At 40.5% G+C, this 16,339-nt stretch overlaps 2 protein-coding genes across 3 annotated transcripts in view; one reads left to right on the top strand and one right to left on the bottom strand.

The window, feature by feature from the left end:
• Positions 1-1,234: 1,234 nt before the first annotated feature.
• LOC126869684 (lachesin-like) overlaps positions 1,235-16,339 on the top strand; it is a 283,334-nt gene continuing 268,229 nt past the window's right edge. For both annotated transcript variants that reach the window (XM_050626532.1, XM_050626529.1), the window contains exons 1-3: positions 1,235-1,293; positions 1,605-1,706; positions 2,434-2,641. The gene's annotated coding sequence lies outside the window, so the exon portion shown is untranslated. The remainder of the gene's footprint in view (positions 1,294-1,604; positions 1,707-2,433; positions 2,642-16,339) is intronic.
• On the bottom strand, positions 2,650-15,096 carry LOC126869681 (UDP-glucosyltransferase 2-like). The gene is made up of 8 exons (XM_050626527.1): positions 10,433-15,096; positions 9,119-9,189; positions 8,946-9,044; positions 8,484-8,623; positions 7,729-8,042; positions 5,931-6,150; positions 3,628-3,847; positions 2,650-3,513 (listed from the first exon to the last, which is right to left on the bottom strand). The coding sequence occupies exons 1-8, from the start codon at positions 10,610-10,612 to the stop codon at positions 3,207-3,209; spliced, it is 1,551 nt and encodes a 516-aa protein (XP_050482484.1). The 5' UTR covers positions 10,613-15,096; the 3' UTR covers positions 2,650-3,206.

Raw genomic sequence — 16,339 nt, 5'->3', positions numbered from 1 at the left:
TTTATTACGTAAAGTTCCTTTACATATTTGAAACGAAGAAAGCTAAATCAGGACTTTCATTTGAATAATAGAGTAACATAAAGTAATAAATATGGCATAAAAACGTATGTTAATTAAAGTAATTAAATAAAGTCAATATCGGCGTAGGTTTAATCGGTAAAAGAATGGCTGTGAAAGTAGATATCACGTAGTAGATAAGTAGAAATTTGTCGCGGAATTAAATTGGCACGTAATCTAATACACGTTTAATTTTTTCGATCGCCGACAGACTAGAACGACCCCCTGTACCGCGGTTTATCCAGCGAATTTCAATTAGTGCAGACGAGACGGGTAGTTCGCAATGTTACTATAAGTTTGAAAGTACGAAGTTTATGGATTCGAAACGTGGATACTTGCGCATATAGAAATTCAATATACACGTCATAATATAATTTTATTCAATAAAACTGATTAATACATAGAAAGTATAAAGATAATAATTTTTAATTCAAAATAGAATATTTTAGGTCGGAAAATTGTAACTATATCTTATACATATGTATATTTATACATAATAATATGTATTATTTTCTTATTTATATGCTATTCGTATGTTAATTTTCACTAACTATTGTTATTTATATTTGTGTAATATTTATTTACTGTGACTATGTGAATGATTTACCCTATATTTATACGTTATATTATATTACTAATCGTTAATACTATCATTATGATCGATAATACTATATCGGTAACATTGCGATTATAACTTATTATTTGCATAAATGTCATAAAGTGTTAAATGTTTTAAGACAAATTTTCTTTATCGGTATTTTCTATTGTTTCTAATCTTGTCTTCATAGAGGAGAATAAAATAAGATTCGAATGTGGAGTAGGGTCATAATGTTAGTGATTAGAATAAAAATAAAATATCGTAAAAGTTGGTTATTGCGTACAAAATCGAAAAATAATAGAGTTATGTATAGTAAGAATATCTCGTTAATAATCTTATTTCGATGTACGAAAGAGAAGGTAAGAAAAGGAAGAAAAAATGTGTGTATATTACGAAACAAAAACATCCATTACACGAATTAAAACAATGTGCATAAGCACGCAGATAATGTTTTAGAACAACAAGATACATACATACACACATACGATGTTCTTTCTGTGTGCTCGTTTAACATTTCGTACCTGCTCGTACGACTCCCCACCACGTTGGAAATTGCGCGTGACATTGTGGTGCGGGGTCGTGGAAGGATCATTTGGCTGTCGAATTTCGTGGCGATAAGGCGTATAACGTTTCGTCAGGTCTGTAACGTATTCTAACTTATTGGCGTCATTTTGATGGGGTCACTTTTTTATTACTGTCAGCATCTTGTTATTGTTTAATTAATATACGTTTATTTAACGGTTCATTGGATATTAAGATAACGAAATTAAGTAGTTCTTTGAAATCTTTTGTTTTAATTTTTCTTCAATTGTTTATTTTATTGCTTGCGTTACTGGTAGCTTCCATCGCAATTTTTTGTGATAGAATTTGAGTTTGATTGTTGTTTTATTGTAATGTATTTACTTTCATTTTATACATTTGCCTTGACTTTTGGTTTCTTTTTGTGCAGGTTATTGGTTAATCGCAGAGATGACATAGAAGTAGGAATAGGAGTACGTATTAATATATAGACGCCACGATGATTAATGGTCAATCCAATGAATTTTCATGGGTAATGTTTAATTTATTTTTAACGAAGACATATATATGAATGATTATACTGTCTTTTTATTGAAATATTGGTAACATTTGATATACAATTCATATTTATTTTAAAATATATTTGACATACAATTCATATTTATTTCACAATATGTGTATTTGGTACGTAATTCATAATGCATAATTTCGTAATTATTTCGAATACCACGCTGAGAATAGAAACGATTAAATAGATCACTGTTCTATTTCGAATATCTGTAACCTTTTTTTAAAATTCTCGATAGTTTAACAATAGCTTCACTATTTCAATAGATATAACATTCGATTCAAATTTTTTGGTATATTACGTGAATTTGCTACAGTTAATGTCATATGCTTGCAACTTTACAACTTATATTTTTTTCATAGAGGTGGCGCGCAATTAGACGTCTAGTCGCTTCAAACTAAGACTTCGCGCGCGATTTTGCTCAGTATTAGTCTCCAATTATTTACATTGAGTTCTGAAGTTTTCATTTTTTGCAAAAAGTATAATTTTTGTAAATGAGTGTATTATATTCATAACATTCAGAAGCATTTTTCAATGTTGTGAAATATCTTTTAATGTATATCTTTTATGCATATTCCAGTTTCTTAATAATCATTTTATAAGTGTAGAAAAATGGCAGTATTTTCTAAACAAACGATCGATAAGAAAAGGAAGCAAAATATGTAAAAACGGTATTCTGTTTCATTTCTAGCCCCCTTCTCCCAAACTAAACAGTTTTATTTTCTGGGAATATTTGTGACCGCGTGTAATGCGGTTGGTAGACTCAGTGTTTGCTACGCAGTATTTAGTTTATTTAAATATTTTTAAATCATTCCAATGAACGTTTTCCAATGTACGTTTTCGGTATTAGAGTCAGTGCATCTTTCAAGAAGATAAAGCCTTTTCAGGAGCTCAAAAATGTAAGTAGATTTATATACCGTTCTTCAATTTATTTAATTTTTTGTATTTTGTTTAAATTATCGTTAATTAAAAAACAAAAGTGATTGATTATTTGGAAAGACGTAAATATTTTTTTATTGAAATGATTTCTTAATGATTTTCTTTCAATTTTAATGACGTTTTATCTTTTATCCTTCGTGTATTGCATCCAACTGTCGACAAAGTTTATTTCAAATGGTTCTTTCGTATTTACAAAAATACAATTAATGACCAATCTTCTGAACAGAATCGATCAACGTAACTGTCGTCTTGGACTGATGTCTAATCGACGGTCGATATTACAGTTTAAAGTTTCCGTACAATGGTAATTCTATTCTCCTAGTTAATAATCGATGGTACTCTAAAAGTTACGAATCATAAAACGAGATCTTTCAAATGTTTTAACAACGGTGAATAAAGTGTAACTATTACAAAGTATTTTAACAATGTTTATTTGAAAATTTAGCCATGATGGAACATTATTGAATCAAATTTATTACATAATAGTGAACTTAAAATTATCTTGCCTTGTCAAAGATATCCTAACTATTCCACTTTTGATCTTGCAAAGAATTTAATTCGATCTTTCATATAATCGAATGAAGAACGTTTTCTCTTGTCTTTCAAATTACTAATCACGAAACAAGCGTAGCATATTATCAAAAATAAGGGCAGGATAAGGATCGCTATAGTTCCATAGTAATCTATCAACGATATATCATGGCCGTAGTAACGCAAATGTTTCGATTTGGAAAATTTGATCACGTGCTCCACATTCCATATAGCTCGGTCCATTGGCTTTATCAATTCATCTTTTGCAATCTCCGACATCTCTTTGATATTGTTGTAGTATCTGCAAGCGTAATGTTAGTTTTATACATTTTTAACGACAATCGAAGATTCCGTTTTAGAAGTTAAAAAGTATGTCGGCCGTGAATTTGAAAAAATCGTTCTGTCAGTCACTCACGTTTTATTCTCTATAACTTCGGTCAAAGTCCGGACGACGGACTCTTCGGTGATGGTATCAATGTTCAACGTAAGCCCGATACCAGCATCCAGAATTTTACGCGCGTTGAAAAGTTGATCCCCGAAAAAGGGAATGGCAACTACCGGCACGGAATAGTACACCGCCTCTTGCAACGACTGCAATCCACCTTGCATCACGTAGACCATCAGTTTCGGATGTGCTGTATATAGAAGCAATGTTAGTATCGCGGATTAGGCCGAAGTAAAGTGGCATCTTTGCAGATTATCCTCTCTCGAGCTTTAAGACTATGCTCGAAGATAGATGAAAAACAAATCGACATGTAAAAAGTAAAGGAGTGCTTCAAAACTTCATTGGGATAACTGTATATTTTATCGTTTCATTTTGCACATACTCGGTAAATATTTAGCAAGTTATTAAAGCTGTATGATCTTGCTCTGGTATTTTACGTTATAGAGAATGGTACTTTAATAATTATCCGGTAAACCAGCGTAAAGCAAAGAAACGGCAGAGCCAGGTATTCGACGTTTCGATGGTGAAATAAAATTTAAAAATTACAAAATTTTTGATGTATCTGAATGTGAAAAATCTATGTAAAAGTTAACAAATTTACGCATTTGAAGCGTTCATACTTGAACAATTTACAATGTTTCAACGAAAATTAGAAACTTTAAGGATTCGAATATTTGGACATTCGTACGTAGAAATTTGAAAACGTCGCCTTTTCGTAATTTCTGTTAATAACTGCGAGCTTTAGGAAACGAAGAAGAGACCACGCGAGCGACATGAAAAGACAAAGTTAAAAGTGTATCGGTCTCTCGTTGTTCTTTTATTTTCATAATTAACGGCGAAACGATCATTTTTCCACGGTGACGAGAGCGTCAAATTTGCGAAACATAGTGAACGATCAGGAAGGTTGAAACGTATTACGTCCACAGGAAAGTTTCATTGAAATCATCCGACGTGTTGAATTTCGGAACTACGTGAACCGTAATAGGCAATTGAATTGAAATTCTCATTATTTGCATGACGCCCACCAGTTACATTTCGCATTTCCACCTTTAATACGCGTTCTACAGCGGGGAGAGATTTAGGGAAGGGGTGGTGAACGTAACCTGTCTGTCAATGTATACGAAAGTTCGCGCTTGCTTGCATTTGCATCGAGTCCGGACGTTACCGCGAACGATGCAGAGTTGTTTGTCAAAATTTCCCGAGAGAATTTTGCTGCCGTGTCATGAGTTATCTTTTCGTTTCGCAATGAATCCTGTAAATCGTCCTTTCTCTGGATTCAATGGAGTATCGTCGTTTATCTTTTCTCGATCGTGCCGCTGGCTTTCCAAAATACATCGGCAATTAACTTTCGTAATAACAAAACCGTTCGATACTCGGGATCTACTTCTCTCTCGCTCTCTTTCTCTTTTTCGAATTATTTAGCCCCTTTTCACGTATTTCTATCCGATTTTTTTTTGAAGACTTTTGTTCGAAAAATCTCGAACGTTTGAAACGAGTTGAATTTCGGTACGAAATAGAGAAAAGCTATAAAAGGAAATTGTATCGCGCGCGAGTCGCATTTGACGCGTGATCATTTAAAAATGAGCGTGGACGAGGTCGTTATATAGCACTTGGTTACCCGAGAAAATTAACATCCCTTCCAAATGAAAGGACCTGCAAAGTCGTCAGCAACTTCATTAAGTATCTGCGCGAGCCTTTGCTCGCCGTTGAATCCTGTTTAACGAACAGACCGTCGTGACGAGTTTTGACGAGTTGTGTATGTAAATCAAACGGAAATACGATAATTAACGAACAAACACGTACTTACGAGCACCGTAGACAATTACGCAAAAAGTTTCTTATTTCGAAGGAGAGATGAAATAAAAAAAAAAAAAAAAGAAAGAAGAAACAGAGGAAAGAGAAGAGAATAAAAAAGAAAAGAATCTCTAATGATCTCTAAAAAATGTCGTGTCTTGCGTCCGACGGAATCAATGAATGCATTGTATGATACTTAACGAGCACAATTTACTCTATTCATCGGTTTATCAGGGAATAATTTAACCGGGGCATAAATTATCCGTTCGTTACGACGCTATTAATCACTTCGTTCCTTTTCCATCGCGTTAACGTTCTTAAGGCATTTTCATCGTTCGGATAACGATTCTTGTGTGCGCACGCAAGCGATGTCTAGAAGCTAAGCTATAAAACGGACATATCCCGAAGCGGTCAATCTAAGTCTCGCTCAAAGGAGCCGCGAGGAAGCGAAGGGTCAGCTTAGCTTTCGGTAGCCTTACCGAGAATCGCTTGCTGGGGTGCCCACTTCACAAATTTGATGTTGGCTGGATGAATGGCCATGTCTCCGGAGTGTTTCCATAGAACTCTTTGCCTGAGCGAGCTGAGCGCGTTACACAATGCGGTCAAAGGGCCGACTGGCAACTGATGAGTTTGCAGATTCGAGCCTAGGGAGAAATAGATCGCCCCGTGCTCCGCCTTGTCTAGGAATTCTTCGATGTCCTATCGTTAACAATACATCGAACGTTAACCTCGATTCTGCTGAAAGAATTGTAGTTAGAAATGTCAAGATATAGAAGCGACGTAGATGCGAAACTGATTAACTTCGTTGTTTGCAAATTTCTGGATTTCATTAAATAAGTACACGATTAACGTGTTCAATCGTGAAGAAACGAACGACTTATTGCCACAAGTTTATTTATCTTAAGAGGATGATACGAATAATTTTACGTTTCAAGGTAACTGTAAAAAATAATGTTCGTGTCATCTTGGTTATGGAATCAGGAGAGAAAAGTATATGTTATAACTATAGATGTTTATAGAGATCTGGAAATCTCTAGTCTATTTTTAGAGTCGCGTGATATCGACAGTCGAAACTGTTTCTCCTTGTGTGTTTGAAAAGTATATGCCCTAATTTTTAACGAGTACGAATTAATTTCTACGTACTGACACGACGATACAGGCAATTTTGCAACAATCGGAGGAGATAGCTGCAACAGAGAAATCGTATCTCTTGAAAAACAAAGAGAGGTTTCATATTGAAAAAATTTCGGAACAAGAGAATGATACACGCACCTCACGTGGAGTAGAAGGTATTGTTATATTAATTGCAGCGGACAGTAGGACTCTCTAGCGAAGCGAACATGCACGTGGATGGCGATCACGTTATGCATCTCAATGTTTCGCATTAATTCCACGTGATACGGATGCAACTGCGTTTCGGGGGATGGTGTATCTCGAAAAACGTGCTCTAACGTCCGAATGAACGTCGGTTTGTTGGATAATTCTCATCGACGTGTCACGGTACACACGAGGGTTTAGGTGTGTGCCGGTGGTTGTTTGGAGAAGGCAGAAAGAATCGGCGAGAAACGACGCTGGTATCCGGATTTTTCTTGTCGAGGGAAACGAACCAGGAGGCTGGAAAATATCTTTCGAGAAATATTTTCTTTCGCGGCTCGGTGTGAAAGGTAAAGGGTAGAGCGGGAGACGGTAAATAGCAATGACCTTTACTTTCGCGTCGCAATGCCGAGCCGTGGGTAAACTTTCTCCTATACCGGTTACCTGAGAGACTGCTACGTATTTTCCCCCGGAGAAATCATTCTCCCTGCTCGCGGTATAGAATTCTACCCTTTGCTGCGGCAAAAGTACGCGAAATAACGGCCGCCGCGTCCCGCAAGGGATAATATCCGTAATCGTTGACTGAATTTAAGTTTCGCAATACCGCGACTCGTCGATGCATCGTGCGTCGACATCACCGAATGATGGGAGAATCGACCGTGACTCCTTGGAACTTGGACGTTGGATCAGTTTACAGGGTTGGCTCGACGAAGAAAGTGGCGTGAAAGCTCGACTCTGAATTTGTCGGGGAATCGTCGACGAATTATCGTATGATCGACGAGTGACGAAGCAATCGACGAATCGACGACGATTACTTTGTCGTTAGATCAGCTTATGGGTGAGCTTCGTAGAGAAAACGACGTCACGTTAGGAATTTGTCAAGTAATATCTAGGATTTACCTAGCAGTGAGCAATTGTGTGGTTTTACGATTTAATGGGGTAGCTTAGGAATTCCGTCGATACCTTGGGCAAGGTTTCCCTTTTCTCCGTGATCTGGAGACTGTGAACCTCGATTACATTTGGCAGCAGCGGTTTCGGATATCCGAATACGTGATTGTTTCCCAATATCACTAGACTGAAGTTTCTGTCGATGTCCTCGATCGAAACGTCAGGCATCCACTTGTTAACGATCTCCTGAGCCCTTGGTAAATGCCAGTATTTATAGTACATTCTGGTCCACGTTGTATAGACGATGTTCCAGATACGCTCGTTCAGGCTCATTTTATTCGTGAATGGATATGCCATGTCGGGGTTCAACAGCGGGTCGTCGGGATTTCCTAAAAGTGAAAACCAACATATATATATATATATAAAGATCATATATAAAAAAGAATCATTATATATACATATAAGTGACGATCGAGAAAAAGAAACATTCGATTCTCTTTTACCGCGGAAAGAAACGACCAGCTAGCGTGTCTCTGTCTCCTTAATTCTCATCTGATACGAAATCGGTACAGGTTAAAGCACTACTAAGCGATCTATTCTTTTCTACGAAAGCTGTCTCTCTGCCCCGATTGCTCGCACTTTCTACTTTATCGACAATTTACGTCAATTTCGGGTTCACGGCATTCTGACCAAGCGAGGCACGAAAACAGTAGAAAAAGACGTCGCGAGATGAGCGCGGCCGGACCGTCGGATTCTACTACCGTAGCCTTTTTCCGCCTCATATTTTCGATAACGTTTATCGCATATAAATATACGTATAGTACGCTTACCAACGGAGTCCATAACGTATGGTAGGTTTCCAACGCTAAGGAATCCGATTAGAACCGGTGAATTGTAATGCTTGACGAGGGCGTAGTAGCATTGGTACCACAACTGTTCTATAACAACCGCGTCGAAGCTCTTATTCCTCCTGAAAAAAAAGAAGAATACCGCGCCGCGATTTCGAGATTAGCTTCAACCGATGAAGTTGCAACGCGATGGAATTACTGTAATTTCTTTGGCCGGTTGTCGTTTCTCCCCCTCCCTCCCCCTGCCCTCGGCATAAATGGCAATAGCAAGCAACGGCCGGTGTGATGCCGGTAATTTTCTACGGCTCACGGAAGAAAATTGCGCCGCTGCACTTTTTCTTCTCCTATTCCAGCTTTAACGAGTTTACGAAATGAACTTGTTTTTATTCCACCGGTCTTGCGCTAGTGCACTGTCTTAAATAGAATGAGAATATTCTGTATTACGAAATTAGGTGCTCGATGGCTGGGCTGAACAGTTGCTCCTCGCAAAGCTCGTTCGCCTCTCGCATGTTCTTCCGCAGAAGGGTGAACGCTCCCATGTGCCTGCGAGAAAAATCAATATTTTAACGGATTTAAGCACGTGAAATTCTTCGTGTAACGCAAAGATGCGTGCGTACCTTAGCCCGGTGCAGTCACTCTTCCGATAGGAAAACGACAGATCGACGTCTTCGTAGTTCTTGATCGCCTGCTGAAAGATCACATTGACGCGTATCAATTCTGCCTATCGCGAATTTTGAATGTATTTGTAGCCTCTCATATACCGCGATGGTTTAGTTTAATCTCTGATGTCTATAATTCGGACAGTGTTCTCAGAATGTTCTCTTTTATCTATTCTGTCTGTGCGGATTTTTATAATCGATGGATTGCTTCTATTAACGCGTGGAATTCGTCGATGACGAACTTCTTGCGTTATGATAAGCGAGCGAGGTTTATTTATTTTAAGAGCGTAATAGATGAATTACCAAATATTAAGTTATCTTCGCTACGAGATTTCAGAAATTACTCGAAACTGTAGCATGATCATTTTGTAAATGTCCTTCGATAATGATGATCGGTAAGACCCGCTTGCGTTAATTCGTTCGTCACGTTCAATTGGCGGAACAACGGACAATATCGCGTGTCTGTGACGAGAATTTATGAGAATTATGACAGGCATATTTGTCGTTGATTTACATGGTATCATCGAATTCTTGATTTCTCTGGAGGTAAAAAAAGGAAAAGGTGGATAGAAAAAAAGGCGGAGAACGGCGAGCATCGGGTCACAAAGAGATGCGTTTAACAAGAAGAAACGTTAGTAAGGGTAAATTGAAGCCGAACGAAGTTTGCGTAACTTTGAACCGGAGTTTATGGAGAGGGTAAAGGAGAGGGACACGAAAACGGATCGGGGCCAGAGAAAAGTGGAAGTAGAGCGAGACAAGAAGAGAAAGAGAAGTAAAAATGAACTGCCGGGCGAACGTGGGAAGAAGGCACGAGAGGTACGCGTGGCCGAAGTGGAGCACAGAGTCAAACACCTATCCGAGATATCTTTTCGAACTTTTCCCTACGGTCTACGCGATATTATTGAATTATTAAACCATCGTTATAACCTTGTTAGAAGTGTTTTCGCGCCTTTTTACTAACTTTCCCAACGCTGATAAATGACGGAAGTTCTAACGTGATTGTATTGCGTATAAATTGCCATACTTTGCCGGTAATGGTTAAAACTGTTTCTAACTCGATAAAATTTCTCCGTTCTCCGATTCGGAAGAAAGAAAGTGGGAAAGAGGGAAGAGAATGGAAAAGGGGGAACGGAAATCGATTAGATGGCGAGCAAATACGCGAGAGAGTCATCGGCGAATGATCGAAATATCATTGAAAGATGATTGAGAGTCAACGAGGTGGAAACGCAGAGAAAAATGAAGAGAAAGAAAGAGGAGAAAAATCGCACTTACCTTTGACGGAATGGTTGATATCACGGTAACGTTGTGTCCACGAGCCGCCAAAGCTTTCATCAATGCTTGAAAGGGTTGCTGGTGACTGTAGCTCGCGCTGGGACAAATTCCGAGGATGTTGAATCCAATGGCGGGCGAGAATTGACGAAAGAGTAAAAGCGCCAACAACATAGACAACATCTTGTACAACACCGTTGTACCAACGTATTTCGAGAATACACTCGAGCCACGAGAAATAGTCTTTCAATTTTTTAAACGAGAATCGAGGTTGCTGGTGTTACGCCTTTTGTAGAAATTTCTAAAGGGATCTAGCAGACTGGAGGGCGGGAGAAGAGGCTAGAGAACGATCTTCCCCGTGAAAAATTCACAACATGTTTCACGATCAGTTTGCTTGGGGCCACGATAAATAAGTGAACCGCTTGTACATCGGTCGCGTGTTTCTCGCACGGCTTGCCGGAGAAATAATGCAAAGCCGGCTTCGACTAGTGATAGATATTTTTATACATCGCATCGCGTGAAACATAAAAGCGTCATTCAGAGGCTATGGAGCGTTTCATGGAATCTATTACCTTATCTCTTTAGCGAGTGGTAAGAGGCAATTGCTTCAAGGTCATCGTATAATATATACGATACGTCTCCATATCTATATTACAGTGACTGTTATAAATATTAAGTAGTAGTATTCTTTCGTAAATAATTTGACAAGATAAGTCTATATTTGTCTGTGCATCAAATTTTTAAGCATCGTTCATCTCCGCAACGTAATAAATATGCATTCCGGTTGGAAACTTTTAGCCAACCTGCATGATAGATGGAGAATTTAAATAGTTCTTCGATTCTTCGCGCGAATAGAATTCCTCGAAAAACAAACGATAAACAAAAAAGGTGATTGTCCCCGGAAAAAAAAGGAAGGAAAGAACGAGATGGTTCTCGCCGGATGGTTTCGAAATTTACGTGTAAATTATGAGTCGGTCGAGAAAGCAATAATAAGAAAAGGGAAAAAAACATAGAAGGGAAAAGGGTCGGGTGGAGACGAATCACCGAGAGTCGCGCCATTAGCTTCGATGTACGCTTCTGCCTCGCCGTCAAGAGAATGGCTCGGTTCAGCGTACGGAATGATGCGGTCGCTGGGGCCGAAGAAAAATTGGTCAACCATTTCTAAAGAAAAGTTCCAACCGAGAAAAATGTCATCTGTTTTCGCGAAAACTATGCTACTTTTTCGTGTTAGTCGATTTTGCCTGCGTAACAATATCGTGACCATATACATACGTAACGACGATCATGTGACATAGATTTCACGTCCCATAGACCAGTTACACCGTGTAGCTTCGTTCTCGTAATTTTCCAAAAAAAAAAAAAAAAAAGAGAAAATGGACATATAGAGAAAAATAGATAGATATATATAGACAGATAAATAGATAGAGAGAGAGAGAGAAAGAGAAAGAGAGAGAAGAAACGAGAGAAAGGGAATAAAGAACGAAAGAACTGACTCATTGGCCCGTGATGCATATCGTTTAATCGTTAATTAAAAACTTACAACGTTACGTCATTACGCGTCGGGCAGATAAACGTTTCAGGACGAAAACAAAAGATTTTTGCATGGCTGGCGTAACGGCGAGCTTAAACGCGTCTCATTACTTAGAGTCGTAATAATACCTGGAATACGAGAAGAGCCTCGTTAATTCGAGATATTGTGCGCACCGTTGCACCGTAAAGGTGCATCGTTTGTGTTGCCTGAAAAAAGTCACGAGGACTCGTCCCTTTAATCGGTCCCCCCATTTACCAGCGGCCATTCCTCAGGAATAATCGTCCTTACCGTTAATTTTCACGACATTTGCAAGATCTTGCCTCGCAGAGTTCTCGTTTACCGCAAAATACTTCTCCAAACGATCGTTACTTCCGGTTCGTTCTTCTGGAAGAGGTACGGGTTTAGGTGCTCCTGAATGTTGACAAGTTAGACATTCCGGAACACGTAATAAGCAACGTTACGACTTTAAAGAGCCCCGGCCAGACGCCGCGGGAAAGCGGAAAATTCGAATCGCGTGTCAGAATCAGATGCGTCTGATAAGGGTTGAAAGCGGTTGCTGACAGTTAAGGGAGCTCGTCTTCAAACTCGGCGACAGGTCACGAACGAACAGATCGACGGCGAACAGGGACACCGAGTGTAATAAAGGGTTCCAACAAACTGTACGCGTCAAAATCCGTATTTCGACAAATTGTCGTCGCCTATCAAGATACTTTAAGGACACGTGGCACGGCGATTTATTCGATCCAACTCTCGCGCGTTACTCTTGCGCAGTCACTCTCGCGAGAATGATCACGAGAACGATACATTTTTCGAAAAGCTAGACGCGAGCGGTTAGAAGCGGTTAGATAACTGGCGACGATATTGTCGACGATAGCCGATATTAATACATTCGACGGCCTGGCGATAAATGACAACGCGACGTTCGAGAAGTTGGACACGAACGATCGATCAGTTTGAAACACTTGGAATGTCTGTCATACGTAGTTTAAATTACTCTGTGAATAATCCAACGTATCCTGGAATAGAATATATGAGGGGGGGCGGGGATGAAAGAGGAATAGAGAGAAACGTTTAGGGAGGGAACACGATGGAACGAGGGTAAGATAACTGGTGTGCCCCCTCTTGTCAAGCCGCAACACGAGCCACGGTTTAATACAATGCCGTCGAGAACGATGGTAGGGGAGAAATAGAGGCTTAACACGAAGGGAAAAGGGGGTCAGAAAGGAACGGGATTTGAGATGAAGAGAGAGAGAGCGAGAGAGAGAGAGAGAGAGAGAGAAAGGGAGAGAATTCAGCTCCGACAGCAAAATGCTGCGTGTGTCACTAAGTAAGCGTCTAGATTTGCTCGTCCTTCTCTACTCTAGAAAAGCCAGTAGACTGGCAGAGGATGTGTCAGCTTCAGCTGTGTATGTTTTGCGAGATCTCTCCTCAGTTTCTCTCTCGTCTCTTTTCGTTACGTTCTACGTTCTCCTGTATCCTCTATCACCCTCACCTTCTATCCACAAGGTGTCTACCGTGTCTTTGTCCCTTGTACTCAGTTTCTACCGTGCGATTGTACGGGCACCCACTTGCGGATCTCTCCATAATCCTACTTGCTTTCTCTCTCTTGTCTTCCCTTCCTGGTCGTCTCTTCCAGACGGTATCCAGCAGAGCCAGAAGAGAAGGACAGAGGGAGAGAGTGTTTTTGCGAGAACGCTTATGTAACCGAAATTTAGGATATCCGCGGTTAACATCAGCGACCTCGACGAACCTCGAAGAAACGTTACCGGTGCGTTGGCTTGTCAGAAATTTTGTTACGCCTTTCTTGCGACGTTCTCTCGTACTTGTTACTCCCGTAAATCGATTGCGAAACATCAGTGTCGCGCGGATATCGTATTTTGTCGTAGTCCAAGGAGTCATCGATTTTGTTTGCTACTTCACGTATCAAAGGCTTATATAACTCTGACGAGTGCTTAAGGCGATACGAAATAAGCTGCGTCAAAGTTTCTCGAGGTTTTCTAAATCTTTGGAGCGATCCACGTCGAAGAAGGATCCTCGACATCGGCTGGAGCCTCGTCGATATACGTCCATTAACTTCGGGAGGGCCTCGTCGAGCCGTGTAAACCGTCGTTTCGCTCATTAACAAGTGTGCTCGGTGGCGCGAATCATTCCATTCACCCTCCAGCACACAGGCCGTGGTACCGTGTACATGCACGAAACTGTGGTTGCTGATGCAGGCATCGTTCGGTGTACGTCTATGCAACAGGAACTTAAGTACCCGTGATTAGAGTTCCCGTGGGAGCGTGGTAGGGGCTTCAGGCGTCCACAGGTATACGATTATATATGCCTAAGTACATATTTCCCACGCGTATGGTTTCTTTACGAACTGCTAGATGAGTTTACGGGGCGACTAATGAAATTATTTCTGGTCACCGAGCGCCATAATCGTGTCAGGAGAACTTTCCACGTTTCTGTGCCGCGACAAGGGCCATCCGGCTTGGATCGTTTTCGCATGGCTCTTTGCGCTTCTCCCGCAACACCCAACCTACCCAAAGATAAATATTTGCGAGCCCTTCATTACGCTTTATGGAATATTTTTTTCCCATCTCCTTTCCTCTTTTCTTTTCTTTCTTCTGCTCCCACTCTCTCTCTCTCTCTCTCTCTCTCTCTTTCTCTCTCTTTCTTTCTCTCGTTCTCCTTTTCGTTTACATCATCGTACGGAACCGTATAATCATCGCAATGTTCTCTCGGCCGCTTAGCAAATTTTGCCAGGCCCATTGCGAGGAAGCCACCCGCCCGTATTCTCCATCACGCTCTGCCGTTTTTTGAACTTTGTGTCCTCTTTTTCTTCGCTCGCGGCTCCCCTCTCCTTCCTCGCGGATATTTATTTTTCGCCAAGTTTTGAGTATTCTTGAGAACGTGAGATTTCTTTGAGACATCTACCGTGATACCGCAGAGGTTAATTTTCTCGATGATGTTACGAATTTGCACTTCGAAGTTGTTTTTAAAACTACCACAAAGGAAGGCACGGGGAAAAAAGAGACAGCGAAGATTCCTCGGGAGATGCAACAACTTTCCGTGCTTGAGGATGGTTTATTAAGTACCGGAATCGCATAGACGTCGTGCTCGAACTTCGTTATCCGTGCCGTTTCCTTCCCCTCGTTCGCGTACCGATAGATTCGATTTCGTTCCCTTAAAGTGGCTACTTTAGCCTTTGCTTGTGCAGCCGTCTAATCAGAAAACGAAACAAATCTCAAAGGGATGCGCTTCGAGCGCAGCATAGAAAGTGCAAGCCGAACTTTCCGAGCGGTATCGAACTTCCATCGAGGAAACGTTCCGCGCACTTGATCCATTTACAGGATGAGCTCTCTTTGGCGTAGGTAGAAATAAGAAATGGATGGAACGCGCGCGGCTCCTTTCCCTCCATTTCCTTTTTCGTTTCACTCGCTGATCTTGTTCCTTCGTGTAGGCTACGTCTAAACTCGTGCAATGTGCTCGCAACGATTCTACGTCACGGAAATAAAGACTGTTCGAGCAAACGATAACGGCCACGGAGAAACAACAGAGGAAACCGCACTCTGTAATTCAAGGTGCACGCTCACTAGGATACCTCGATCGTTATTTTCATCGTTGCCAGTCGCTATAATGTTATTATTCTTAAGCGTCGTTAGAAAACATCGGGAACCATCGGAAAGGAATAATATTATTCCGATGCTTCTGTCTCCCTTTCCTCCGTTTCTTTCGTTCTTCTCCCTCTTTTCTGCTGTCGAATGGTTTATTAAATCAGATTTAAAGGATTTGCACGTTTGCATTATCTCCTTTTCTTGTCCCTTGCCTGAAAATTTTGATTTATATCGACACCCGAGGTTATCGACACCCGAGATGTTTGTTCGAAATCTTCGAGAGGACATATTTTCAAGAATTTCCTGCTGCTTCGGTTTTTACGTACAGAGTCGTCGGAATTTTATCGTTGACAAAATGGTTTGGTTTAATCGAGGGCTGCGTGATAAAATATTAAAGGGCGGAAAGAACGTCGGCACCACCAATCGATCAATTAATTTCACTTAAGAATGTCTCGTGTGCACCGTGGCTGTCTACTCTCGCCTCGTTATTCGCGAAATATCCCGCAAGACATATTACTCCCTTTTTTAATCTTTCTCTAGGCTCGATGCGTCCCGCTGTTTATCGCGTCGTATCTCTTCGGGTGCACGCATTGTGCTTCGCATTACAATATTGCGAACTGCTGTTGCGACCAGAGGAAAAAGAGAGACTCGGAAAAGCCGGAGAGAAAAAGGGAGCGTAGAATATAGAGAAAAAAAAGGAAAAAGGTGAGAGAGGAAAGAGAGAAAAAGAAGGAGCGAGAAGAAACGAGGAAGAAAGAAGGAGGACGAAAGAAAGGG

The sequence above is a fragment of the Bombus huntii genome, chromosome 9 (genome assembly GCF_024542735.1).
Source record: "Bombus huntii isolate Logan2020A chromosome 9, iyBomHunt1.1, whole genome shotgun sequence".
NCBI lineage: Eukaryota > Metazoa > Arthropoda > Insecta > Hymenoptera > Apidae > Bombus > Bombus huntii.
The sequence above is the reverse complement of the archived record's forward strand: the minus strand, read 5'-3'. Positions and strand labels throughout refer to the sequence as shown.

What these genes read in the sequence shown, in the direction of transcription:
- LOC126869681 (XM_050626527.1), bottom strand. Translation starts at nt 10,612, where the DNA reads ATGTTGTCTATGTTGTTGGCGCTTTTACTCTTTCGTCAATTCTCGCCC. An exon ending in TATCAACCATTCCGTCAAAG is followed by an intron (nt 9,190 to 10,432) that starts GTAAGTGCGATT and finishes GTGATCTTTCAG; the next exon opens with CAGGCGATCAAGAACTACGA. An exon ending in GAAGTTATAGAGAATAAAAC is followed by an intron (nt 3,514 to 3,627) that starts GTGAGTGACTGA and finishes TTACGCTTGCAG; the next exon opens with ATACTACAACAATATCAAAG.